At 37.0% G+C, this 27,329-nt stretch overlaps 1 protein-coding gene and 1 long non-coding RNA gene across 3 annotated transcripts in view; one reads left to right on the forward strand and one right to left on the reverse strand.

The window, feature by feature from the left end:
* Window positions 1-25,248, forward strand: HOATZ (HOATZ cilia and flagella associated protein). Of its 2 annotated transcripts, none has more exons than XM_054441417.1 (6): window positions 1-276; window positions 777-818; window positions 1,306-1,376; window positions 21,938-22,009; window positions 22,590-22,642; window positions 24,968-25,248. In XM_054441417.1, the coding sequence occupies exons 1-6, from the start codon at window positions 51-53 to the stop codon at window positions 25,023-25,025; spliced, it is 522 nt and encodes a 173-aa protein (XP_054297392.1). In that variant the 5' UTR covers window positions 1-50; the 3' UTR covers window positions 25,026-25,248. The 2 variants fall into 2 exon arrangements, with proteins under 2 accessions (XP_054297392.1, XP_054297391.1); XM_054441416.1 differs by having other exon boundaries at window positions 51-276; window positions 21,938-22,063.
* The window catches only part of LOC134740279 (uncharacterized), a 20,626-nt gene continuing 16,072 nt past the window's right edge, over window positions 22,776-27,329 (reverse strand). Inside the window, exons 4-5 of the long non-coding RNA XR_010127635.1 lie at window positions 24,520-24,564; window positions 22,776-22,832 (exon numbers count right to left, since the gene is read on the reverse strand). This is a non-coding gene — a long non-coding RNA (uncharacterized LOC134740279). The remainder of the gene's footprint in view (window positions 22,833-24,519; window positions 24,565-27,329) is intronic.

The raw sequence follows: 27,329 nt of genomic DNA on the forward strand, positions 1-27,329 counted from the left end.
GGGGCGGGGCGGGGGGGGCGGGGACGCTTGGAGAAGCGTCCTCAGTTGCCATGGAAACGGGACCCAGCGAAGAACCTAGCGGCCGAAAGGAGTCTCAGGAAATGTGCCCCCCGGGATTACTGGTATTTGCTGGCTCCTCGGAACAAGATGCCAACTTGGCTAAGCAGTTCTGGATCTCGGCGTCGATGTATCCCCCTAGCGAATCTCAGCTGGTGCTGCGCAGAGACAGCAATCAGCGTCAGCCGATGGCGCGGCCCAGGAGGAGCAGAGGGTCTGGTGAGTAGAGTAGCGGCCTCCTGTCAGTCATATCTGCCTCCACCGTAACCGGCCTGCAGGTGCCAGAGCCCTTTCCAGGAGAAACTGCAATGGTATATACAAATAGTTATAAGTACATACAAATGCATGTATAAATAGTTCCTGAACCCTTCCAGCAACCCTTCACCCGAAAAGGATCAGTGGTATATCTGTTACATCTAAAAACACATAAGTTTCCCTTAAATTATAGCATCTATTTGGTAAACAGTATAGAAAAATCTGAGGAAATGCTATGTGTTGGCTGAAAGGATAGTTTACATAGTTTAATTCAAACATAAAAAGCCCTGGAGAAAGATGAAGGTGGAGTCAACATTACCAATGAACTTCCTGGACCTGTGAGCCCTTAGTGAGGCCTAGGATGTGGAAACTGTTATGCAATTGTTATAGTATAAAAAATTCAAACGCCTTTAATGTTGTGGACTTTTCCAATGATTTCTTTACTTCCCTTTTGTATTTTTTAGAAAACAGTCACTCCTCGCAGTCTTTTCACCTTGCAAGTAACAGTAAGTACCAAGTTTTATGCCTTTCAACATTCTGACTCCTAGGTTCATTAGAAAATAGACAATAAGTACAAGGGCACTACTTTACACTGTGGTATAACTTTCTGAATTGAAAACCTAAGTCCCTGCTCAGGGACCACCCTGTTTATCCAGAGGACAATGCCTAAATTCCTTTAACAGTTTGAACAGGAATGTAGAAATTAGAATCTCTGATCCTGCAGATATGTTCTCTTTTGAGACTTTTTCTTGTCTCTGGACTCGAGCTTACTCATCATCTAAAGAGATTAGAGGTTCCCTGCAGCCATAGCTAATTAACTCAGTCTCCAATTGTTTGCAAATCTGGCTTATAAAGTTCCAATACACCACATGTATTTTTGTTTACCTTCCTACTCTATGTATTCCCTTTCAACCTGTGTCCAATTTTATATCAATTTTAGTATAAAATCATAATAAAATTATTTCAGATTGAATTTGACTTTATTCCCTCTAGAAAATAGAGACATCTTTGCCGAAGCCCTAAAGATACAGGAATCTGAGGAGAAAGTAAAGTATCTCCAAAAGGTAGGCCAATATTTCAGAAGGTCATCTGATCGTCATTAAATTTCTAAATAATCTTGATTTTTTAAACACATGTATATTAAAAAATCTGCTACTTCTAGTGCATCAGCTTGAGCAAATTAAGGAAACCTTTATTAGAATTTTAATTGAAAATTAAGAAATTCTATTCAACATTGGCTATTATCAATCTCAGCAAAAGCCCAAGAATGTATAGGAACAACAGAACCAGAGAGAAATAGAAAGAGGTAGAGTCACACACTTTCCATTCAGTAAGGTCCCCAACCATATGCAGTGTTGTAAGAACAGAAATAGCGTAAGAGGCCAGATGCAGTAGTACACACCTACAATCCCAGTGCTTTGGGAGACCTAGGCAGAGGATCCCTTGAGGCCAGGAATTCAAGACCAGCCTGGGCTACATAGTAAGACCTCTATCTCTACAAAAAAAAATTTTGTTTTTAATTTGCCAGGCCTGCTGGTGCATACCTGTAGTCCGAGCTACTTGGGAGGCTGAGGCAGAAGGAGCCTCTGAGTCCAGAAATTCAAGGCTGCAGTGAGCTATGATCTCACCATTGCACTTCAGCCTGGGCAGCAGAGTGAGACACTGTCTTAAAAAAAAATCACAAGAACAGGAAAAATCAAATAGAATTGATTGTCTTAATAGGTCAAAATTAAATGATCAGAGGAATGAGTCTGTCATCTAGACCTGTTTTGACTAAAGGCTGGAATTAAACACATTGGTGTAGTCAAATCAGCTGAGCACAGTTCTCTTTTTGGCAACATCCTTTGTTTGCTTTTCATGATACAGGCATGGCCTTTAACTCAGCAATTAATACAGTGATTTATAGAAACATTTAGTGTGATTAATGGATAAATTATACTCCTGTAACTGTTCCTATACTGTAAAAGAAAAAATAGAGGATTCATTTTGGCTGAATATCTTTAATCATTGGACATATTGGCAAACTCTGAAAGACTTATCGGGAATTCTACATAAATTACAAAACAATGCATTTGAGTTTGTTTATCACATTAATTCACTTTGTGGACTACTGGTGATTCCCTCAAACAAATTAGGTAATTAGAAATAGTCAGCATTTTATTCTCTCTTTAGAATATTATGTACTGTATATTTATATCCAGACTTTATAGGGAGGGGAAAAGCCTAATTTTCAGTGAATTAAAAATCATTAAAAGTCAACTTCAGTGCTTTTGGAATTTAATTTTCATTCTATTTCATTTTAGGAAAGGATTAGAAATAAAAGATTAAAGACACAATATTATAAATTTCTATCAGCTTTTGTCAAACAATAAGACAATATGATGTGAATTACCAGTGGAGGTTGTGCTGATAGACTGTTAGGCTAATAATCTTAGAACTGGTTTCCTTGTCTTGGCTCCTTCTATGAACTCATCTTAATTACTAAATTCCACAGATATTTATTGAGAACCTGCAAGTGCTATACTAGCTGCTGGGGATCCAAAGATAAGATGTGGTCCCTTATCTCAAGGAGTTTACAATCCAATGGAGGAGACAGCCAATTAAAGTCAATAATTATTATATATTATAATATCATGATAGATGTATGCACATAATACTATGAGAACACATTGAGGGACATCAAAATCAAGTGTAATAAATCAAGAAAGCTTCCCAAAGGTGCTAGGTTTTAAAGGATTTATAGTTTGTTAGACAAAGAATATGCAAAGCAATCCCTCACAATGTATTAGTTGTCTTCCTAAAATCCAAATATGATTATACTAGCCCTTCTGCTTTTTTTTTACCCCCCATGGCTGCCCATTTCCTTTACAAGATCAAGGCCAAACTCCTTAGCATGTTCGAATTCCTTTCCAATCCAACCCTAACCTGTCTTCTCCTATCACTCTCCCTGCTTTCTCCTATGCTCTCACCCCAACTCTGTATAGTTGGATCTCAACCATGCAGGCCAAGGCACACTATTTACACCTTCACATATATGCTTGCAAAGTGATGAATAGGAAAAGTATATTTTTGTTATACCTAAACATGCATAGTATCTGCCAAGTTGTTCATTAAGCCTAGTGGTCCTGCACTGCAATATAGAAGATGATTCCATTTGTTGACAGTAGAAGACAAGAGGCCTAAAAAAACAGTAAGGCAGTGGGAAAGAAAGAGAAGTTACTGAAACTGTGCCTTCTTAGTATATGGGGAAACTTAGTCAGCACTATCTAGTACAATTCAACTTGAACAATGCCAAAATACAAAAGGGCAACCAAAAGAATCCTGAAATAACTGAATTGTCTTATAGTGAGATAATATAATTTAGTGTTCATAACAACCAATTATTGAATGTATATTAGATACTATACACTAAACTAAGCAATTGACATACATCAACTCATATACTCCTTAAAACAGCCCATTATGATTATCACCATTTGGCCAAACAAGGCCTAAAATGATTTTCCAAACACCCCACAACTGGTAAGTGGCAGAGCAGATTCAAAGCCTGCAATCCTAACTCCAAAGTCCATGAAATTAATCCCATAATAGATTCGTTGTATCATAATGATTGCTGTGTATGGCATTGTTCAAGTATGCTGCCAAATATTCTAAAATTAAAAACTATGGTATGAATACAAATGTGAGAAGCACTGTTTCCAGCTCTGGAACTATAAGCTGGTTCTTCATTCTGCAGTGCACTTTCATTATCTACCTGAAATGCTCTTCCCCATTTACCTTCAAGGCCTAACTCAAATGCCAGCTTCCGTGAAGGCTTCTCAGGGGTTACCCAGAGACTAGCAGAATGAATAGATCTCTTCTCTGTGCTCCCACGGCAAGCCACATATCCTTTCTCATAGTATTTGTACAGTCTCTGATGTGCATTGTAGGTAATTGTGTATGTTTCTCTCTTTCCTGCTAGATTACAGGCACCATAGTGTAGTAGATTTTGGAGACAACAAGAAGGGTTTGGAAGCCTAACTCTGCCACTTACTATTTGTGTGACCTTGAGCAAGTGGTTTAACTCCTGGGATGCTCAGCTTCCTCATATATAAAAAGAGAAATGATTTTTTTTAATATCCTCCTCATAGAGTGATGTAAGGTATGTGAAGCGCCTGGCCACAGTTTACCCTCAACAAATGCAGTCTATAAAGGCAGGGGTCACGTCTTATTTGCTTAACCTAGTGCCTTTTTGGTTATTGAAACTCAGTAAATCTTTGTTTATTGAATAAATAAATGCATAATTAAATGAATTAAAGAGTAAATGAAGGCCCTATATATTGATATTTCAATTTTGTTTAGCTTTTCCACATAGACTCATCTGGCATATTTTTCTAGGCTGATAATCTTTACAAGAATACTCCCAAAATCTAATCTGTTAGCACATCACCTCTCCCTCATTCTGCTTTATCTCATGGGTTATGGATATAATGGGAGGAAATGTAACTCCCTGTAATTATTGAAACAGAATCTGGTTTTGGATACCACTTTTTTTCCTAAATCAATAATGTTGTCTCTGCATTGCTGCCACCACCATTCTAGAATTTTTAGCTTGATGTTAGAAAATAGATGAGGGGAGGGTTATCTTTTTAACTAACAAAACATTTACAATGATCTATTTAAGAGAATCTTCTACATGTTTTGAACATATACATTGATAAGTAAATTCCAGGTATAATTTTCATCTTAAATTGGGAAAAAACATTACCCATAAATTCTCTTTAAGGTTTATTCTTCCACTTTCTCCTTAAAATTAATGAAAATCTAGAAATTAATTTCTCTCTGAAAGTACCTTTTTAACCCTCTCTCTGCAACGGCTATTGATTTTTCAGTTGTTACAGTTTTTTGCACTTGAATATTATTCTCCATTTTGGAATATTTTCCAGGTATACATTATAACAAATGCTTTTGGTTAGTGATCAAAATGCTATTAATCACAACTGCTATTTCTGTGATTGATATCCATGGCGGGAAATCAAAAACAATTGAGCCTGTCAAGATTAAATGGCTTACTCTGTCCATAAAGGAAACCTCACAGCCCTACACTGGACCATCATTCCTCCTCTGAGAGTTCTAAAGTAGTCTGAAAACATTATAATAAGTGGATAGTCAGCTAATTCTTTGAAATCATAAAACTAATTTGCTTTTTAGTTTTGCCACCTTTAAGAAAGCTCTTTAGCTGATTATCCCTTTATGAAAAGAATTATAAATAATTCATTTGCTAGGAGAAGGAAGAAGAGGTCAGAGCAGTATTTGAAGGCATATATGTAAATGACAGATTTGGAAATGATCTGTAATCAAAGTTTTAACATGAATGAATATAAACCAAAGGTTTTTACAGGGAAAATATGCAATCTGCCGAACAATATCCCAGGTATGCTCCTTATTTGGGTATGGGTTTTTAATCTGTTCTATTACACATTCTATACAACCAATAATGTCCATAGTATAAGTCTTCCTCAAAAGTTTGTTATATGGCACTTCCTTGAACCAGAAGCAAGTCATGCTATGATGAGAACATTACAGTAGTCCTCCTTCCCATGATTTCACTTTCCTTGGTTTCAACTACCTGCAGTCAACCATGATTCAAAAATATTAAATGAAAAATTCTTGAAATAACTAATTCATAAGTTTTAAATTGCTCGCCATTCCAAGAGTGTGATGAAATCTTGTGCCATCCCACTTGGGATATGAGTCATCCCTTGGTCCAGTGGATCCATGCTGTAGACACTACATGCATGTTAGTGACTTAGCAGCCAAGAGAGAGATCGCATTCACATAACTTTTATTACAGCATATTGTTATGTGCTCTATTTTAGTATTAGTTATTGTTAATCTCCTACTATCTCTAATTTACAAATTAAACTTTATCATAGGTATTATATATATAAGGGAAAACATAGTATATCTAGGATTCGGTAGCATCTGCAGTTGCAGGCAACCACTGAGGGTCTTGGAACCCCATCTACCAACATTGCCCTTTAAATGAAATTCATGCTGCAGCCATTTTGAACCACTTGTGGTTCCAAGAACCCAACAAGGTGTTTCCTTTTTCTGAGACATTGAACCTACAGTTTCTTCTGCCTGGAAATGCCTTTCTCCCATTTCTTCCCATTTAGCTAATACCTACTTGTATTGAACTGCAATCTGTATTCTCAGAAGAAAAAAAAATCTTAGAACTTCAAAAGGTTGTATTTTCAGACACTGAGTCATGAAAGTGGAAAACTTTTTAACATTATCAACTGTTGGATTATCACTTTCAAAGTAGTGAAAGGGATACTTTGAATCATTATAAGTCAACTTCAGAGAACCAAAGCAAAAATGTAGGGAATTTCCTCAGTGTCATTGCCAAGATGCTCAGATAAAAGAAAATCCTCTTTTGTGTCAAAATGATAGGGATTGGCTTCCGAGACAAACCTAAAATTTCCCAGTAAGAGTTACCTGGCTTTTAATTTTGCTTTCCCACCCTAATATAATATTTATGAAACTCCTTTCCTCCATAAAAGGAATACCAATAGGAAGTGGTGGATTTCCCCTTCACCAATAAAAGTTGCTTAGTCATTTAAATTCTTGTTCTTCTCTTCCTAATTTGTCAAAGCACTCAAGTGGAAGAGTCATAAAAACAGACTGTGCATTTATAGTAACAAGCAAATATTTTGATAGTAAATGATAATTAAAAGATTATATTAATATACATATGTTTTATGCTTTTATATCATCCATAAGTACCACTTTGTTTTCAAAAGTTATTTAATGTTGGGGAACATTTTCAGTTGACAGATGAGGTTCCCCTCTAAATCTTCTTTAGTAACATCTACAGTCTGTAAAATCATAATTGGGAGAGGAATGAGATTTGGGATCAAATACCTGAATTCGGCTACTCTGGGCACACTGCCTACGGGGTAGCCCTGCTCTGCAAAGAGTAGGAAAAAAAAAATGCTGAATTCATTTGTCTCATATAGACCCAGCCTCAGAGTTCCATAGGGACATTCTCCAAATGCATCTCTTCCTCTTTTTTCCAGAGATCTGTGTATTATATCTTCTATACATTTCACCTTAAGAACAAAATGAAAACACTTTAAATGCTGAGATAATACTGGGCAAGGATCCACGTTCATTATCTGCTTGTAAAACATAATTAAATGAAACTATTAAATGCAAAATGAAGCAAAAAAGGATCATGTACATTTTTCCTTTTTTAAATTAATGCAGAACTATCAATTTGGTTCCAGTTACATGAATCCTTATTGTTCAAATTAGTAAACACTTTATAAGCATCAGGGCAAATCAAATTGGGTTTATTGAAGAACTGGAATGATTCTGTGGATCAGGTAACTCAGAGAATAACCATGGCACATCTGAAATTAAAGCCATTATCCACCTTTGTACTTTGCCTCTATCTAAGGCAAGATGAAAACGTTCTTAGGCAATTATATCAGAGCCAGATAATAAATGATGTATCTATATTTACTTCATTTTGTCATTTTCTGTGATAATATATTCTAGTCACATAAAGTGTGGTCAAGAAAGCCTCAGAGCCTGATGATACAGTCATTTGTCTAGTTGACTCTTCCTAAGCCACTTGGGCAGTTCCCAAGCCACTATATTAGCAATATAGTAGATCCTCATTATTCATGGATTCCTTATGTGCAAATTTGCCTACTAGCTATAGTTTATTTACAACCCTAAAATCAATATCCGTGGCACTTGCATGTTCATTTGCAGACATGCAGAAAGTGGTAAAAAAAAAAAAAAAAAAAAAAAAAAATGAGGCTGGGCAGGCCAAGGCAGGCGGATCACCTAAGATCGGGAATTCAAGACCAGCCTGACCAACCTGGTGAAACCCCGTCTCTACTAAAAATACAAAATTAGCTGGGCATGGTGGTGCATGCCTGTAATCCCAGCAACTCAGGAAGCTGAGACAGGAGAATCGCTTGGAGCTGGGAGGCGGAGGTTGCGGTGAGCCAACATCGCGCCATTTAGCCTGGGCAACAAGAGCGAGACTCTGTCTCAAAAAAAAAAAAAAAAAATTGAGTTGTTCAACACACACGTTCGCAGCTGAGGTTGAACAAGGTGATGTTTTGCCTCTGCGTTTCACTCTCATAACTCCAAACAAGAGTCTTTTTGTTATTTCATGCTAAGTGTTCACTTTTTTTTTTTTTTTTTGGTGACTTTGCTGTTTAAAACGGCCTTAAAGTGCTAATGTTCCTAAGTGCAAGAAGGTTGTGATGTGCCCTATGGATAAAATATATGCATTAGATAAGCTTTATTCAGGCATGAGTTAGAGTGCTATTACCATGAATTTAATATTGATAAATCAACAGTATATTTTAAGGTGTCTTTAAACAGAAACACACATAAAACAAGGTTATGTATTGTTCTATTGATGAAACATTATGACCAGTGGCTGGCAGGAACCTAGGAGCAATGGTTTAGTGTTCACTGATTCAGTGTTTGCGGTGACATTCTAGAACATAACTATGACAAACAATGAGAATCAACTGTACTCCTAAAACTGGTTGAATCACAGTTTAATAGACCAAGACTTTCACTTGGTCTGCCTTCTGCAGTACCTCCTCAGCCTCATCTACCCACCATTACCCTTAAGTGCAATTCATTTTACAGCCATTTTGAACCACTTGTAGTTCCAAGAACCCACCAAAGTGTTCTGTGACATTAAACCTATAGTTTCTTCTGCCTGAAAATGCCTTTCTCTTATTTCTTCCCATTTAGCTAATAACTACATTTAGCTGTTTACAGTTCAATAGTCACAGTGAAGCCTTTTCTCACCCTCGCATATCTCCTAGTCTGATATAAATGCCTCTTTCTTTAGTTCTCTAGGACCCTGGGCATCCCCTGTCATCATCCTTGAAATATAGTACTGTGGTGTCATTGATCTGTTTCTCCTGTAGGTTCCAAGTTTCTTAAGGTGAAGGACCATGGCTTTTTTGACATTATAATCACAGAGTCTTACAAATAGGTGATCTCCTGGCATACCAAATAAATGTTGTGAATGAATAAATGGATTATCTAACTTGTCTGGACCAAATTCTGCATGATAGCCCATTTCCTTGAGCTAGATGTCATATAAAGTATTCATTTAATAGGAAAACTTGCAAGAATAGTATTAAGACCCAGAGGCCTCACAGACTCATAGGTGCTGAACAGACATGTAGTCAGTTGAGAAAAAGGATGTGGGAGCAACAGAAAAGAGTGGAAGTACATTGTGCTCTGTAGGTCACAGAAGAAAGTCACAGTAGAGGAGCAGAGCATTGCATGTTCTCCAAAGGAAGTGATTTCAGAAAAATTTGATAGACGTTTAAAAACATTATGCCAAGGTTTAACAGCATGTAAGAGAAACCCTGCCATGGGCATTGGAATGTAGGGTCAGGAGTGGAAAATAGAGCAGAACCCCTGCCCCAGAGAATCTGGAATGCTAGACAAGAAATTGAGACTAGAAATTGGACACAGGGGACAAGATAATATTCCGTATACTAGAACTTTGCTACCAAAGAGAGGCTTGGCCAAAAAAAGAAGGAAAGAAAGCAAAGTCCTAGAAGCATATACCCTTCCCCCAACTCCAATCACATTGCTAAATGCTTGTGTCATTCCTTACTGACATATGTAGAAAACCCAGAAAGTTTAGGACCATCAATATAGGAGACAAACTGACCTACCTATGATTATTTTGACTTTCTTGGCCAACTCAAAAAATATTCAAAAATCAATTTACAAACAGTTGATTTTATTGTTGATATAGCTTTGATGAATAGCTTTTTAAAGAAAATGTGCATATTTTATTTTTCTTTTGTTTTTTTTTTAGACAAGGTCTCACTCTGTCACCCAGAATGAAGTGCAGTGGCGTGATCACGGCTCACTGCAGCCTCAACTTTCTCGGGTTCAGGTGATTCTCCCACCTCAGCCTCAGCCTCCAAAGTTTCTGGGACTACAGGTGCACACCATCACATCCAGCTACATTTTTTGTATTTTTTGTAGAGGCAGGATTTTGCCATGTTGCCCAGGCTGGTCTTGAACTCTTGAGCTCAAGCGATTTGCCCACCTCGGCCTCCCAAAGTGCTGGGATTACAGGCATGAGCCACCACACAGGACAGGAAAATGTGCATATTTTCATTGTAACAGTAATTTAGCAATTTGTTTTTTTAAAAAAAAAAAAAAACCCTAAAAGTTATTTAGGATAGGGTATCTAAACTTTGAAACTTTCATTATAAAGGATACATTTTTAGAGCACTGAATAACTAAAAATATAAAAGATAGTTCTTAATTGTGGTTATGTTTTATATATTATCTTTGCATTCTCTGGAGTTTCTGGTCATAAATGCTGCCAATAGATAAAATAGCTGGTAGGATAAGTATAGACATTAGTCTGTATGTGTGAGGTTGGATTGGACATTGTTTAGGTTTTACTCCAGACATGTGGGCGCCCTGCACTGAAATCATGAAGCCAAGCTGAACTCTACAGAATGTTGGCCAGAAGCAACTGAAAACTCTGTAGGCTTCAAAAGAAATCTAGGCAAGTTAGAGGTCAACACTGAAAAGGCAATGTCAAGTTCAAGCAAGAAGAGCCAAGCAAAGCCATAAACAGTAAGATGAATCATGGGCCCAAAAGATGGGAGAATTTTATTTGGAAGACTTGTGCAAGATTCATTCAACAAATATTTATTGAGCACTTCTATGTGCCTGGCATTGTGCGAGGCACTGGCGTACAATGATTAACAATGACAAAAAAACATGTTTTAACCCATTTCCCATTTAGAAAAAAGAAGTTCAGGTTGCTGCCAGCACAGCGTTCTTGGGGCAAATGGGAAATGGGTCAAAGATACGAACTCTGCCCTTATACGAACTTTGGAGTTTAATCAGGGAGATAAATATTTCTGAAAGAATTACAGTGATGTTAGGATAATTTAATAGGGTGGTATTGATCCAATCAAGGGAATCAGGGAGGATTTCTACAAAGATTAACTAGACTGAGATTTGAAGGAAGAGCGGGCATTAACTAGGTCAGAAGGAGGTGGTGGAGGGAACATTGGAAGAGCATTCCAGACAGTGAAAACAGCATGTGCAAAGACCCTGTGCTGGGAACAGGCACCGCGTATGTCAAAAGCTCAATGGTCAATGTGGTAATGTGGGAGGAAGGTTAGGCTCCAGTAAGAACAGTAAGAAGCTACTGAAGGGTTTAAATTGGGGAATGAGAATATCACATTTGCTTGAGAAAGATCAGCAGACTGTGATATGGAGAATGTATTGAAAGTGGCCAGAGCAGAAGTGGAAAAACCAGACTGGAGGCCATCACAAAACTTCAGTCAGGAGGTGATGCAATGTGAATTAGGATCATGCAGGTAGACGAGAAAGACCAGATAGATTGAAGGGATAGTTAGGAAGTAAAATAACTAGTATTTAGGGTTATATACTGGATATGGGAGGTGAGGTACAGCAAAGTATCAAAGATAACTCAGTTTTCTGGCCGCTTGCATAATAGGATGGGTAGTGTCATTCTCTGAAACAGGAAACCTTAGATGAAGATCAGGTTTGGGGGGTTTCGTGGGGGAGGGGCTACAAGTTTAGTTTAGACTTACCTAGTTTGAGATGCTTTTGAGAAAAGCAGGTGAACTGTCAGATAGGCCTGTGAATATATGGGCTAGAAACTCAAAGAAGAAGTGTGAGCCAGAGATGAAGTTTGAGGTCATCTGTGTGGGGAATCCCTAACCTCTCCTTCTTAAGTCGTTACGGGCAGAACAGGAAAGACATATCTGAAAGATGAGGTCAGTATCATTCACCCACTCATCATAGCTGTATAACCAACAACAATGAAAATCTTCAAGACTCAGTAGTCTTTGCTAAGGAAAAGCTTTAATAATTATTGCAAACTGAATCATCAATAACATATAATTCAATCATATAGAGTTACCCTCAATATATGTATACTTTGTTGAATTTTAAAATGCAGTGCTCGTTTTATGCTCGTATTTTCTCAATACTAAAATACAAATCTCACTTATTACTTTTTTTAAAATAAGTGCCTCTTAAAGCAATATTAAAGCAGTTTTTTTAAATCACTTATACTTCTGCTCTGCATGCATTTTGTGTGTGCGTGAATGTTTTAAAATGTACGTTCTTCAGGCAATTATTATTGGTAAAATATATGTAATGGATCTAAGAAAATATATGTAACAGAACCAAGAAAATACACATTTTTTTCTTCCTCACAACAGATAAATTCATACTTGATTGAAGTCTGCATTTAAGAAAAATTGTATTGACTCCCTCTTATGTAATGACTAATTTTTTTCTCATTTTAGTAAGTTGTTATTTTTCAAATGAAAAGTATATATGTCAGACCTAGGAATTGAGCCAAGATCAAGCAATTTCCAGGAGGTATAGAAAGGTGCTTAGATCTGCATCTTTTTCCAGCAAGTCAGCATTCTTCCTTTCTCTGATTAATAATCCTGTAACATCCTCCATCCACTCCCATAGATTACTATAGTTAGGTCTATCTTTTAAAATCAGATTATACTGGGGAAAGCCTTCTCACTGATTATTCAGCCTGTCTTTTAAAGTGCATAGTAGATAATTTGAGGTCCAACAGTTCTGTATCTTATTATTAGAGTAGATATAAATTTCCTATATGGTAGTTGTAGAATCAACATAGCAGATTTCAGTTAATAGGCACAGGGAATGGTAGTAAATTCATAGAGTAAATTCATAGTTGAAGCATTCTGTTATCAAAATCAGCAAGCCAAGGTGCATACTCCTTTTGGAAACCAGGCCCAAATGTGAGATTTTTTAAAATGATAAATCGATAAAAACCTTAAGTCAATCATAATTCTCACCTTCCTCATGATTGCATTTGTAACATAAAAATGAAATGGAACCCACTGAGGAGTGAGATTCTTGCAGAATATGAACTGAAATTCCCTAGTACACCTATAGACAGTTAACTCTCAATCATTGGGATAGAATTAAAAATTAAGGCTAGGTATGGTGGCTCATGCCTGCAATCCCAGCACTTCAGGAGGCCGACCAAAGTGGGAGACTGGCTTGAGCCCAGGAGTTCAAGACCAGCCTAGGCAACGTAGGGAGACCTCATCTCTACCAAAAAAAAAAAATCATTTTTTAATTAACTAAGTGTGGTGGCATGTGCCTGTGGTCCCAGCTACTCGGGAGGCTGAGGTGGGAGGATTGCTTGGGCCCAGGAGGCCGGAGGTGGAGGTGGCAGTGAACCCTGATCGTGCCACTGCACTTCCACCTGAGTGGCAGAGCAAGACCCTGTCCCAAAACAAAAAAAATATTAAATTCTGGAGCCTCAAGGAAATAAAAATCAGATAATGTTCTCAATTTCTGTTAAACCATAGAACCTTGGCTCTGCCTAGGTAATATTCTGAATTTGGAATGTAATTCCCATTTTTACAATTAATTTATAATTTAAAATCCTTGCATAAATATTTCGTTTACACTACGATCTTAGAAAGCTCCTCAGTTTATAAATACCACTATAATTCAACTATCTTTACCCCTTAGCCACATTTTGCAAAGAGCCACATGATACCTTCAAATAAGCAAATTAACTGTGATCAAGGCTGAGCTCGAGCTGGATTAGCTCCACCTGCTGTATTCTGATAAGCATGCATTTTCTACAAGAATAAGAATGTTTCTGTGAGAGCAGAGACTATATTTTTCTTCTTCAGCATGGTTGATGCTAACTCATTTTTAGAGTAAAGATTGAATGAAGAAACCATTCTGTCACTCTGTGTGTGTGTGTGTGTGTGTTTGAAGTCTGTGTGTGTGTTTGAAGTCTGTGTGTTTGAAGTGTGGCAAAAGAAGCACAGGAAATGACGTCCAACAGAACTGGAAATGAGTTTGAATCTTTGGCTCTGCCAGTTACTAATTAGTTAAGTGACCCCGATAAAAGTTGTTCATTTTTACGTGGTTGAGTTTCTTCTACCTGTAAAGAGGTAATAATAATAATGCCCACTTCACTGTGCTATAAAGATAAAATGAGATAACCTATAAGGAACTCACACAAGGCCCGACATCTAGTAGTTACTCAGTGAAAGTTTGTTTTCAAACTCTGCTTCCCCCTCTTCCTTTTTTTTCCAAACCCATGATTGAAAAATAAAAATTTAGCAGGTTCAAAATAAGCATTAGCATTAAATGGAAATGCTTTGACTAAAAGGGTAACTCTCAAAGGATGATGACTAGATTACTAAAGGCATGATCACTCAAGTATCCACATCCTGATTAAAAGACACAAGATTGGCTTGCTCATAGTGTTAAAATGAGACTCATATTATTTTCCCTTAATCATTTTTTTTTTTGAGACGGAGTCTCACTCTGTCGTCAGGCTGGAGTGCACTGGCGCAATCTCAGCTCACTGCAACCTCCGCCTCCCGGGTTCAAGCGATTCTCCTGCCTCAGCCTCCCAATTAGCTGGGACTGCAGGCGTGCACCACCACGCCCAGCTAATTTTTGTATTTTTAGTAGAGACAGGGTTTCACCATGTTGGCCAGGATGGTCTCGATCTCCTGACCTTGTTATCCTGAAGTGCTGGGATTTCAGGCATGAGCCAATGCACCCAGCCCCCTTAATCATATCTTTAGTTATCGCCCGCAAAAAGAAAAATTACCACTGAAGCTATATTTTGAAATTTCAAACACAGAGCAGAAATGTGTGGGCAAAGTTAATTAAATCTTTGCAGATAAATAAAAAGTAATTACATTTATCATAACGCCTCCCTCTATAAGTATAGATTAAGAGGTGAACATCATAATGATTCTGAAAGTCTAGAAGTGGTCTCAGCTAGAACCCCATTGAAAATCAACTGGGAAAGGAATTTTCAACCATATACTGGCTTTACAACACTTGTCGGAAACCTATGAAAAGGCTAAATTACTGAAGCTGAGGCACTATTGGAAGCGATGAATAATACAGTGACTATACCCAAGTTAACCCAAGACGAACTCAATTGATTAGCCAATGGTAACTGAAATTAGTTGAGGAGATAAAGATGGTCCTACTCTGCATAAGCCTATAGGTTCTTTGCCCATTTACTTTTTGTGTTTGGTAGATAAATTGGCCTATTTGTTATTTCTTAAATTCTTTTGGTAAGTTTTTTTCTCCAGGAAATTGTTCATTTCATCTGTATGTTCAAATTTACTGGTGCAAAAGACTCATAGTGTTTTTAACACCTTTTTTATCTCTGCTGTAGCTCTAGTTATTACCTCTTTTCATTTCTAATCATTTGTATCTTTTTTCATAAGTAATTATGCCAAAGTATTATCTATTTTAATAGTCTTTTCAAAAAAAAACAGCATTTAGCTTTATTGTCCTCCATCATATTTTTATTTTCTAGTTATCCATAGTTGATTTTTATTACTTCTTCCTTCAACTTTGGGTTAGTTCTTTTCCTTCCAACTTCCTTCTCTTTTTACTTTAACTTTCCACTTTCTTTCCTAATATACAAATTTAAAGCTATAAATATACCTCAATGTTCTATTTTAGCTACATCTCATAAGCTATATAGTATTTTCATTATTATTCCATTTTAAATATTTTACATTTCTATTCAGATTTCTAATTCGTCCTATCGATTATTTAGAAGTATGCTTTTTAATTTCCAGTGTATGAGGTCTTTTTATGTTAACTGTTTTTATTTCTAACTTAATTATATTGAGGTACAAAACATAGTGCCTATCTTCTACTAAATCAAGTTTAAACAGAGGTATCTTTATGTCAAGGTTCTCCACATCCCATTAACCTATCCTACCCTTCATCTCTCTAGTCCTCAAAGCACACACCTTGCTTCAGTCAAGCAAGGCTTATCACCATCATTAAGCATCTTTAAGCTTATTCCTACTTCCATGTCTCCATTTATTTTTAAGTGGACTGCTATCTTCTTTTTATCCTTGTGTATAATTTTTTAAATAATTTCAATTGTTGTTTTAGATTCAGGGGGTATATATGCAGGCTTGTTACATGGGAATATTGTGTGATGTGGGTATGAATGATTCTGTCACCCAGGTAGTGTGCACAGTACCCAATAGGTAGTTTTTCAGCCCTTGTGCCCCTCCCTTCCTAACCCCTCTAGTAGTCCTCAGTGTTTATTGCTCCCATCTTTATGTCCATGTGCACCCAATGCTTATCTCCCACTTATAAGTGACAACACGTGGCATTTGGTTTTCTGTTCCTGCCTTATTTCACTTAGGATAATGGCCTCCAGCTGCATCCATGTTGCTGCAATGAACATGCTTTTGATCCTTTTTTGTGGTTGGATAGTATTCCATAGTGTATATGTACCACATTTTCATTATCCAGTCCACTGTTGATGAGGACCTAGCTTGATTCCATGTCTTTTGTGCATAATGTTTGTGTTATAATCATTTTAAGCTAGCCCACAGCTTCTTTAGCTGCCTTTCTCCTTTTGATGAATTATTTTTAAGTCCATAGATTATTTATTTTGGAGCGTCTTTAAGGGTCTTCTGAAATTTTCACACGTTTAAAATATTAAAACATATTAATATTTTAGATTTAGCAGTTGGATTTATATAAACATCATTTCCTTTGTATATTTTTTCACATTTTCTGATGTCTATACCATGTACATCTATTGCACTTATAGTCAATGGAAAGAATTTTAAATGTTTTTAAATTCTCATTTGAGTTAAAACATTTTCCTCAGTACTTCTTAGTCTGTCTTCTTAATGTTTTTTTCTCTCCAAATATCTGCTCATCTCCCTACATAATATTTTTGAGAACTAACTGCATGCACTAAATATATTTTGTGTGCATTGCATCTTACTCACATTCTTATTTAATCCTGAGAATAATTCTGTTGAAAGCACTATGATTGCCCTCATTTTACAGATAAGGAAGCTGAAGCTATAATGTGACTTTTTCAAGGTCACACATCTAAACTATAGTACAAGGGTTTGAACTCAGGTCCATCTGACAGTGAAGCCAAGGGGCTTAACTACTATCCCATACTGATTTCAAGAGTTCTTTGATTCTCTGTGTGTTGAGATGATTGCCAAATATCTAAGCAAAGAACTGATCCTGGAATCAATTCAATATTCTTGTAAGACATTTTTTAAATTATATTCAGTAATTCAGCTTTCATATTCTGGTAATCAAGAGAAAATTTCTTCTGGCTACGTAGACGGATAATCAGAGAAAAACACTACCTCATTTATTTATTTATTTATTTATTTATTTTTGAGATGGAGTCTCACTCTGTCATCCAGTCTGGAGTGCACTGGCACGATCTTGGCTCACTGCAACCTCTGCCTCCCGGGTTCAAGCAATTCTTCTGCCTCAGCCTCCTGAGTAGCTGGGACTACAGGCAAGCACCACCATGCCCAGCTAATTTTTGTATTTTTAGTAGACACGGGGTTTCACTATATTAGCCAGGATGGTCTCGAACTGCTGACCTCATGATCCTCTTGCCTCAGCCTCCCAAATGCTGAGATTACAGGCGTGAGCCACCACACCCGGCCCCTCATGTTATTTTTGATGAACGTTTCAGTCCAAAAATTTCAATCATAATCCACAAAAGAAATGCAGTTTGTATATGGGAACCAGGTCTTGAGAAGAAAGGACCTTTCTTCTAAAGTCTAGTGTTTATTAAGAGCTTTTTTTATAACTGAATATTAACTGAAAAGAAAGTTGATAACACACCAGAAAATTCGTGGTCAGAAGAATTTGCACTGCATATTTAATAACAAATCATATCTTTAACATCTCTCCTTACTTCTCCTTTCCTCCCTCAAACTGTATTCACCAACTGACCCATAGGTCAGAGGTTGAATCGTAAGAATTCCTTCATGCCTGTACACAAAAGCAGACAATCTGTCCTCTTTTTTCTTACTCTTTTCGAGATTTCAAAAGCACTGAAAGAAAAATTTTCTAATAATAATAGTGTTATAATAACTACCATTTATCAAATGTTCACCATACGTCATGCATTTCATTAAATAATTTTTATCTCCAATTTTCACAACAACCTTCCTCACAGATTAGAAATCCACAACTGGGATTGTGGATTCTTTGGTTTACCCAAGATCACAAAGCTCTAACTTACAGGTCAGTGATTACTGCATAGTTGCGGTGGGGAAAGGAGGAACCAGGCGGGAGAGTTAAGCTAGAACTTGCCATTCAACACACAGCAGAACTGGGATTCAAACCAAATGTATTTGACTCCACTAATACATATTGCCACTCAAGTCATTTGGCTCTGAAAAGCCAAAAAGAGAGAACCAGACAATTTAACTCTTGAGGTGACACTAAAATTCATTAACCATCTATGAGACATTAAATGTATATGTTATATCACATCCTAATTTTCTGGAATCAGTTTTATTTCACAGTTTATTTTTTCAGGAATAGTATAACTATAAATCATAAATAAAATATATAAATATAAGTAAATAGCCAATGGTCAAAGATGTTATAAATATAAATTCTGACGCCCTTGTATTAACAATTAATTGAATAATTATAAAGTCTTATAAAATTCCATTAACAAGCCCAACCAAAACGCTATAATTAGAAATGAAAATTTTTTGTCGATATGAAATTAAGAAGTAAGTCATGCTTCCTTACTAATAATACAAGTTATAAGGATCTTCTCTTACCACTGAATTGTATTTAGCTTTCCTGGCAGAGATTTCCTAGAATATTCCACAATGTTTTTGTTTAGATGACACAATTGTTTACACTAGTTTTGTTATTTATTTCCAGGAAACATGTCCAGGAAGCAGAAATCAGCTCATATTTGAAATATTTGTTTCTAGTGCATTATGTGATATGTGATATTTAAAGGCACCAAAGTCCTTTATATTAAAAAAGAACTTGAAGTCAAGGAAAAAATGAATGAATATATTTGTTATTCTACTATTATTTTTGAATCTTGCAACTAAATATTTGTCTTTTTATATTAGAAGCACAGGACAATATAACTTGTCCATGATTTCCCAATAGTTACACAGAAAATAATCATATAATTTTGTTCATAAGGGATTTTTAAAACTAAATTTACCCACTGTTTAATTTCACTTTCCAAAACTTTTTGTTTTTTGCTTAGGCCAATAATTGTGGATTACACAGTACAATGATTGCATTCATACATCATGACTCAATCACTTCAATTCAACAAAAATTCATTGAGTATCACATACAAAGCACTGCTAAGCTCTAAGGAAGGATAAAGAGATGAGTAAGATTCTGAAAGAGACATGGTAGCAACTAAGAGATAAAGCAGGAACAGTAAGATCAATACCATAATAAAGGTATAAAGTGCTATGTAATCACAGCATGAGAGCAATTAATACTGATTGAATACATGTGTAATGGAAAAGTTGGAAAAGAAACGAACATTGAATACCTGCATTGAAAATATCCCAGGTCTTTAAGGACATTATTTTATTCAATCTATGCAAGTTGATAGATATTGTGAAACAGTTTTCAAATGTACTCTGAATTTGTTTCTTTCAGTAACTGTGATATATGATGCCTAAAACTCAAATAAAATGTAGAAATCCTATCTCAAAATAAATAAAATTAAAACTTTGTAGGCTTATAAAAGGCAAGATTCATACCACTTAAACAGAATGATGCAAAGCCAAGGCACCCAGTTCACCAGCCCAGACACTGATTAACAGCTGCCCAGCGTGGGCCCCTTCTCTGTGTGCCTTAATGGATCACGCCTGAGGTTTCTAGCTTCTTTAGCAGATGAGCCATCAGGACTGGGGAACTGCCCTGAGAAGTACTTAGTCACCCAGCAGCTTCTGGGGCTTTGCACACACTGTTTCCTCTGCCTTAAAAACTTTCTTCCCCATCTTGTCTCCAACATTATCTAACCACTTTCAGGCCTAAAGCATGGACATCACCTCCTCTGGGACATCTTCTGAGTCCCCACCCCTACTCCACACACACACACCTTTGTCTTAATTAAGGGTCCTTGATCTTCAGTTCGTTCATTGTACCCTATATTAACCCTACATAGCACACTTGAAACTATTGTCTTCTGCTACATAAGTCTGCAGTCACCTTACAGGCAGAAAGGGTGTTATGTTCAGCCACTAGCACATAATGTTACATCATAGGCACTTATTATGGGTTGAAATATGCCCCCCCACATGCAAAAATTACGTTGACGTTCTAACCAGCAGTACCTCAGAATGTGACCTTATTTGGAAACAGGGTCTTTGCAGATGAAATTAGTTAAGATGAGGCCATAGTGGAGTGGGTTGTGCACCCAATCCAGTCTGATTGGAGTCCTCCTAAGACGATTGCCATGTGAAGACAGAGAAACAGAGAGAATGCCATGTGACAACAAAGGCAAAGATTGGGTTTACGCAAACCAAGGAATGCCACAGCTTGCCAGCAAACCACCAGAAACTAGAAAGAAGCAAAGAAACCCTATAGGTTTCAGAGGGAGCACGGCCCTACCAATACTTTGATTTCAGACTTCTAATTTCCCGAACTGTGAGACAATAAATATTGTTTTAAGCCACGCAGTGTGTGGTACTTTGTTACAGCAGCCCTGGGAAGGTGCTCAATAAATTTAGATAGATGACAGCATCTGCACCTGGCTGTGACAAATCTGTGTCTATTCTCACTTCTTATTTCTTTCTTGCAGCTTGATCTAAACAGAATTTATATGATTTTATCTGGCCATTTGAAGTTACAAGTTTTATCTGTTAGATGTTAGATTATCAGGCTTTTCTTTTGTTCTCAAATGCACCAGATGTGATTTTCTGCCTGGCTATCTCCAAAACTTAATATAGATGAATTCTATGAAAAAAAAATGGAACCTATATTTGCCTATTTTTATAGTTTATATATTGGTAAATCTTCATGTCTGCACTAAGTCAGTTTTTTGCACTTAGGAAAACTTACCTGAGAATGTGCAGGTCTCAATATCTAAGCTAGAAATAGGAGAGATGAAAGAATAAGGCTTTGTTGCCCTGTGCAAGCGGCATGCTGTTTGAGCTTGCTAATCCTGCTTCTTGCCACCATTAGTGGCAATTTAGTGTGATGGTCAATAGCTTGAATTTTGTTGCTAAATGGAGCTAGGATCAAATCCAGTTCTGCCACTTAATAGCTTGGGTAAGTTATTTAACCTTACTAAGCTTCAGTTTCCTCACCTATACAATGGAGTAATAGTAGTGTCAAACTTCTGAGTTATTATAAGAAAATAATGACATAATGTCTATAAAGCTGTTAGCATAGCTCATGTGGTAAGGTCTTAATAAATATTAGTTATTTTTTAAAAGTTAGTTATTATCAGGTGGGGAAAAAACCCTGCATTTAGGATCAATTATGTAAAGCAGCATTTTATTATTTTACAATAAAATTTTACAGCATTTCAATATTTTACAAAAGCATTTTGTAAAGCAGCATTGTCTTGAATAAAAACAGGATGTTGGCACAAACAAAAATGTATAAATATATCTTAGGAAAAAATATTTTAAAATTCTGCCAATACAAGATGAAAATGGAAGAATTCTACCTTCCGTAGGCGTAAGTCTTCATTATTGAATCAAGACACCCACTTTTTTCTTTCTTTAAACAGGCTAAAACAAGAGAAGAGATTCTCCAACTCTTAAGAAAACAAAGAGAAGAAAGGATCTCGATGAGACCAATAGTGAGGCATTTGGATAATCTACCTGAATGGATGAATTGTGGCAAATTTGCAGAGGTTTTATAGATTGAACCCTTAAATCTAGCTAGCTATAGTCCAGAGCCATTGATATACCAGAGTGGGGCAAGGTATAGACATTAGATAATTTGGCAACCCTTGATCAATCAAAGCTATCTCCAGAGTTTGCAGCCCTCCTGGCATAAGAAATGAGTCAGTGGAGTTTACTGTTCACATATTATAAAGCTGTAAGATATTAACATGGGCTATTTCAGTGCTAATATTTGTTTACAGTGATTGAGCTTGCCTAGATCATACAAAAATAAATGTTAAATGAAGAGAAACAAACCTAATAAAAATAGTAATAGTATCATGTAAACTTGTGGACGTACAAAACAAACACTCCTGAATAAACCCCAAACTCCCTAATGTGCAACATTTCTGACTCCACAGTTTCCAGATTTAAGAAGCTAGTCTTTATAAACTCTGTGATGATTTTACCTCAGCTTTTTTTCAAATGAGTAAATTGCAATCAGTGCAAGAAGTAAAATTTTACCTTTTTGATTTTTGTTTTGTTTTGTTTCAGAAAGAACTGATTTCCCTTCCATATAAACCAAAAGCCAAAGAACACAAAGCAAAGTAAGTTTACCTATGTCAAAAATATCCTCTCACCTTTCAACTTACTGTGTAGGGAAGCACTTCTTTTTTCTTACTTTGCCACTTACCCTTAAATCTTCTAGAAACCCACCCCCGTGTATTACAGATTTCTTGCCTTGAATAGACTTTCTTCTCCGCATAGCTATTAAAGCCTGCGTACGAACTTGTCTGTCTGTGGAATATGCAAGCATAAGTTAGTGCAAAATGGAAAGCAGCTCAGCCTTGAAGCTCTGTGCACATTCTCTGTCCCTCCCTTCTCATCCTGGGCTATATAATCACCCACCATCATGCCCTCCTGACTCCACTATCCCCCATCCACACCTGGCCCACTTCTTTAGTGAATCAGCAGGTGTTTGTAGCTCACCAGCTCTGAGTGGGCTAAGGTTGCTAAAACTAAGTTCATGTAGCAAACTCTCAATGATAAGGGAGTAGCCTTATCTCTGGAATAATGTTAAAGCAGGACTAGGAACAGTTTAACAGTCTAGAAGAGTTTAAAGGAAATAAGCAAGCAACAGTTAATCACTAACGCACCCCTAATAAGAAATCTCTCCATTTTTGTATTATGACTAAAAACCAATGTGGCCAACTCAACATTAATTTGACAAATATTTATTTTCATACCACATTCAGGGAGAAACAGAAAGTGATAGAATTTTGATTTTTCTCTCATTGGTATTTAGGTTAACTGCCTTTAATGCTATCAAAGTAATATCCTTAAAGAAGAAAGAATATGTCTACGCTAATTTTTTAAACTTCTGGAAAAAAATAGAAAGATCATTTAATCACCTAGCTATATTATCTACACAATGCTCAGCAACCTAATTTCTCGCTTTTTAGCCAGACGATTTGACTTAGCTTCTACAGACGAAGCAAAACTAGCCCAATCAAGAGTGACTTAATGATACCAATAGTGGATGAAGACTGCTACTTAAATAGCATCAATAGATATGTCTGGGTGCCTTAGATTTCTGCATGTATTTTTACAGAACATTCCTGCTACTACCCATGTTGACTCACTTAATAATAAAACATTTCACAGCTTGGACAGATAATTCTCTTAATAATTTAAATGCTTACTAAATTCCTTTTGTAAATTAACTTTGTCCTGCATCCTGAAGCCTTGAATTTCATTCTATTCTGCTGTGATTACCTTCTTACTATTAACTTCTTCTAGTTACTCTTTTTTTTTTTTTTTTTTTTTTTTTTTTTGAGACGGAGTCTCGCTCTGTCACCTAGGCTGGAGTGCAGTGGCGCGATCTCAGCTCACTGCAACCTCTGCCACCCAGGTTCAAGCAATTCTCCTGCCTCAGCTTCCCGAGCAGCTGGGATTACAGGCACTCACCACCATGCCCAGCTAATTTTTGTAGTTTTAGTAGAGACAGGGTTTCACCATCTTGGCCAAGCTGGTCTTGAACTCCTGCTCGTGATCCACCCGTCTCAGCTTCCCAAAGTGCTGGGATTACAGGCGTGAGCCACCATGCCTGGCCTCTAGTTACTCTTTGCACATTCTTTGGGCAACTAATCATGCATTACTCTGTGCCCATATTTTATAATTATTTAACTCTTATTATTGCTTTCATTATTTAACTTTTCTCGTATTTTTTGTATTGTCTGTAACTATATTGTAAGCTCCATGAGGAACTGGGTCACCCAAAGTGCCAGCATACTGCTTACATGTTGGACTTCAGAAAATATTTATAACAAAAAGTTTATTTTAAAAATATCATGTAATTCAGTGTTAGCCAATTTAGAAAGTGATGTTTGCATACTATACATTAATTTATAAACTTTAAAAACTATTCAATTATTTTAGACACAATTGTAAAATAACTCCCCTACATGCACAGACACTCCCTTACCATTCCTCCTTCAACAGGTCTTCTTAGTATAATCCAGGTCCCCTTCTGTTAGAAAGAAAGAACCGGAAAATGTGTTCATAGTAAGGTTTTAGTAGCAATATGTTTATTATCCATCCCAGAATATTTGCGTTTTAAAAGAAGTCTGAATAAATAAAATAATGGGTAAACCAAAGAAATCAATTACCAGTGATGAAATCTCAGGAGTCTGACTCTCGAATAAACAAAACACATTTAGGGTAGGAGGGCTCCTGTACCTCCAAACCACACTTCACAATATCATAACCACTTCTCTCACATACAAGTTTATACTTGGTTGCAAAACCCAACACATAGAATCCACAACAGTGAATTTTTACTGGGAGAATTTTCAAAAGTTGTTTTCATGCTACATCATGTTCACAATGGCGGAGTTCTGTGTATTGGAACTGACTGATATTACTACCAACAGGAAAGTGGTATCAGAGTCAGATAAAGAGGACCAAGAAGAAGTCAAAGCTTTGGACTGATTTGCTTGACACATGGCAGAGGATGACTCACTTATATCTTCACTTTGGAAACAACCTTCTCTTAGATCAGGATCATTGAGATCACTGGCAACATTATAGTAGACAAAGAAATACAAGTTAAATACGCAGATTTCCAGGAATTTTACCAGTTAGTGAGTACTTGTGTTAAAATAAAGAAATAAAGGTTAAATATGCAGACTTCTATGAATTCTACCAGCTATTGAATATTTGTGTCTATTTACTTACTGGGTACTACTGTTTGACACTACATCATACATCTCTTTCATCTTACCACATTCTCAAACTCCTATTTATCTTGTTTTCATTTGAAGGGTATTTCCAGAATTTCTATGCTAGATCTATATTATGAATATCAGGTAAGCAAGAAACAGGGGCTTTATGTGTCTTAACTTGTAGACCACCAGTAAAAACAATCAGGAAATAGGGATGAAAGGGCAGTTTTGAAAACTTCAAGTCTACTTGCTTTAATAAGAAAACCACTTAGCAAAATTTGGTTTGTTCCATTTCTGGAGCATGTCTGAAGTCAGAAATGAGTTGCTTCTACCTCTGTGAATAACTGGCTCCACGTGCCTACGTTTTACACACATACATAAACCCAGTGCCAACCCCCCTCACTTTCATTCCCTTTGCTATGTAATGGAAAAGAAAAGATTAAGGATTTGTCCCTTCTGCACTGTCCAAATGGCAGTCCTACTCAGGGTTAGATGCTCTTCCCCACCCCTCCTTCAAGAGATCTTAGCATAACCCAGGCCCCTTTCTGTCAGAAAGAAAGAACTGGAAAGTGTGTTTATAGTAAAGTTTTAGTAGCAATATGTTTATTATCCTCCCAGGAATATTTGCATTTTAAAAGAAGGCTGAATAAAAGGAACGATGGGTAATCCAAGGAAATCAGTTACCAATGATGAAATCTCAGGAGTCTGACTCTTGGGTAAGCAACATATATTTAGGGTAAGAGGGCTACCCAGAGTTTGCAGCTCTATTTAGGACCACCATTTCCGTCACTACTGGCCTCCACTTGGAACTCTTGGACACAGCTTTCATAAGACGCAGCCCCCATCCACTGTGCCAACAGAAGACTGGGTGGCCCATTGGTCAGAGCTTAATCACAAGGACACATCAGGCTGCGAGGGAGACTGGAAATCATCTTTAGAAAATGGGGAGAGGGCTTCTGTCTAATTAAAATTCAGGGATTCCATCACCAAATGAAGTGGTGAATGGATATTAGGGGACAATGACAAGGTTCTGGCACAACACTATTTGAAGAAAAACGTTTGGAACAAAAGGAAGGTAGTCAGGCCTAGGAAAGGAAAATTTTTAAAGTTATAAATTGGCAGCGCCATCCTAGCACCAGCAAGAATAAAAGGTACCCTGTCTGGTTGATGTATTTGTCTGCCTGACAGGTAGGTCTTTGTTGTGAAGATGGACACAGCAGGCTATCAAAGCCTAAACTATTAAATCATATAACTAACTCCTTTCATTCTGATTCCATGCTGATAAATCTTTTTTGCCCAGAGGGAGAGTATGTGTTCAACAGGCCAATGCAAGCATTAGTTTACTTGACAATTCTATTTCTCAATGTGTAAATATATTAGTCTCTTAGATTGGGTTTGAGCATGTTAAACTAGGAATTGGATCCTGGAGCAAGGTAATTTTACCAAGAAAAATTCTACTTTGTGAACTTTCTTGGCAACCAGCCTTCCCCTAGTGATACCTCCCTACATCGCCAAGTGTAATGGTTAGCTATTGCTGCAACAATGCTGCATAACAAAGGGGTCTAAAACAACGTTTATTATTGCTCACACATCTGCAGTTTGTGTGATCTAGTTTGGCTGATCTAGGCTTAGCCAGACAGCTCTGCTTCAAGCTAAAGCACCTAGAACAGCTCTGCCTCTTACTACAAGTTTGTCAATTGCCTAAGGTAGCTCTGCTCCATCTGTCATCCTCTTAGGGATACACATAGACCAGTGGGATATCTAAGGTATGTTCCTCTCAGAGAGCGGCAGAGAAGAAAAAGAAATATGAGGCCTTTCTGGTCTAAGCTCAGAACTGACTCATTCTGTTAGCCAAACAAGTCAATCACATGGTCAAACACAAAGTCAAGGTGTGGGGAAATATACTCTGCCTGTTTAGTAAGAGAAACTACAAAGTCCTATGGTAAAGGATATGGGTACAGGGAGGTGTGGAGAATCGGGGCCGTTATTGTAATCTACCAGGTTTGGTTGACTGTATTCCCTAACAAAGTCCAGCTGAACCAAGGTCCAGGGTATCAAAGCGAGAAGTTGG

The sequence above is a fragment of the Pongo pygmaeus genome, chromosome 9, assembly GCF_028885625.2.
Source record: "Pongo pygmaeus isolate AG05252 chromosome 9, NHGRI_mPonPyg2-v2.0_pri, whole genome shotgun sequence".
NCBI lineage: Eukaryota > Metazoa > Chordata > Mammalia > Primates > Hominidae > Pongo > Pongo pygmaeus.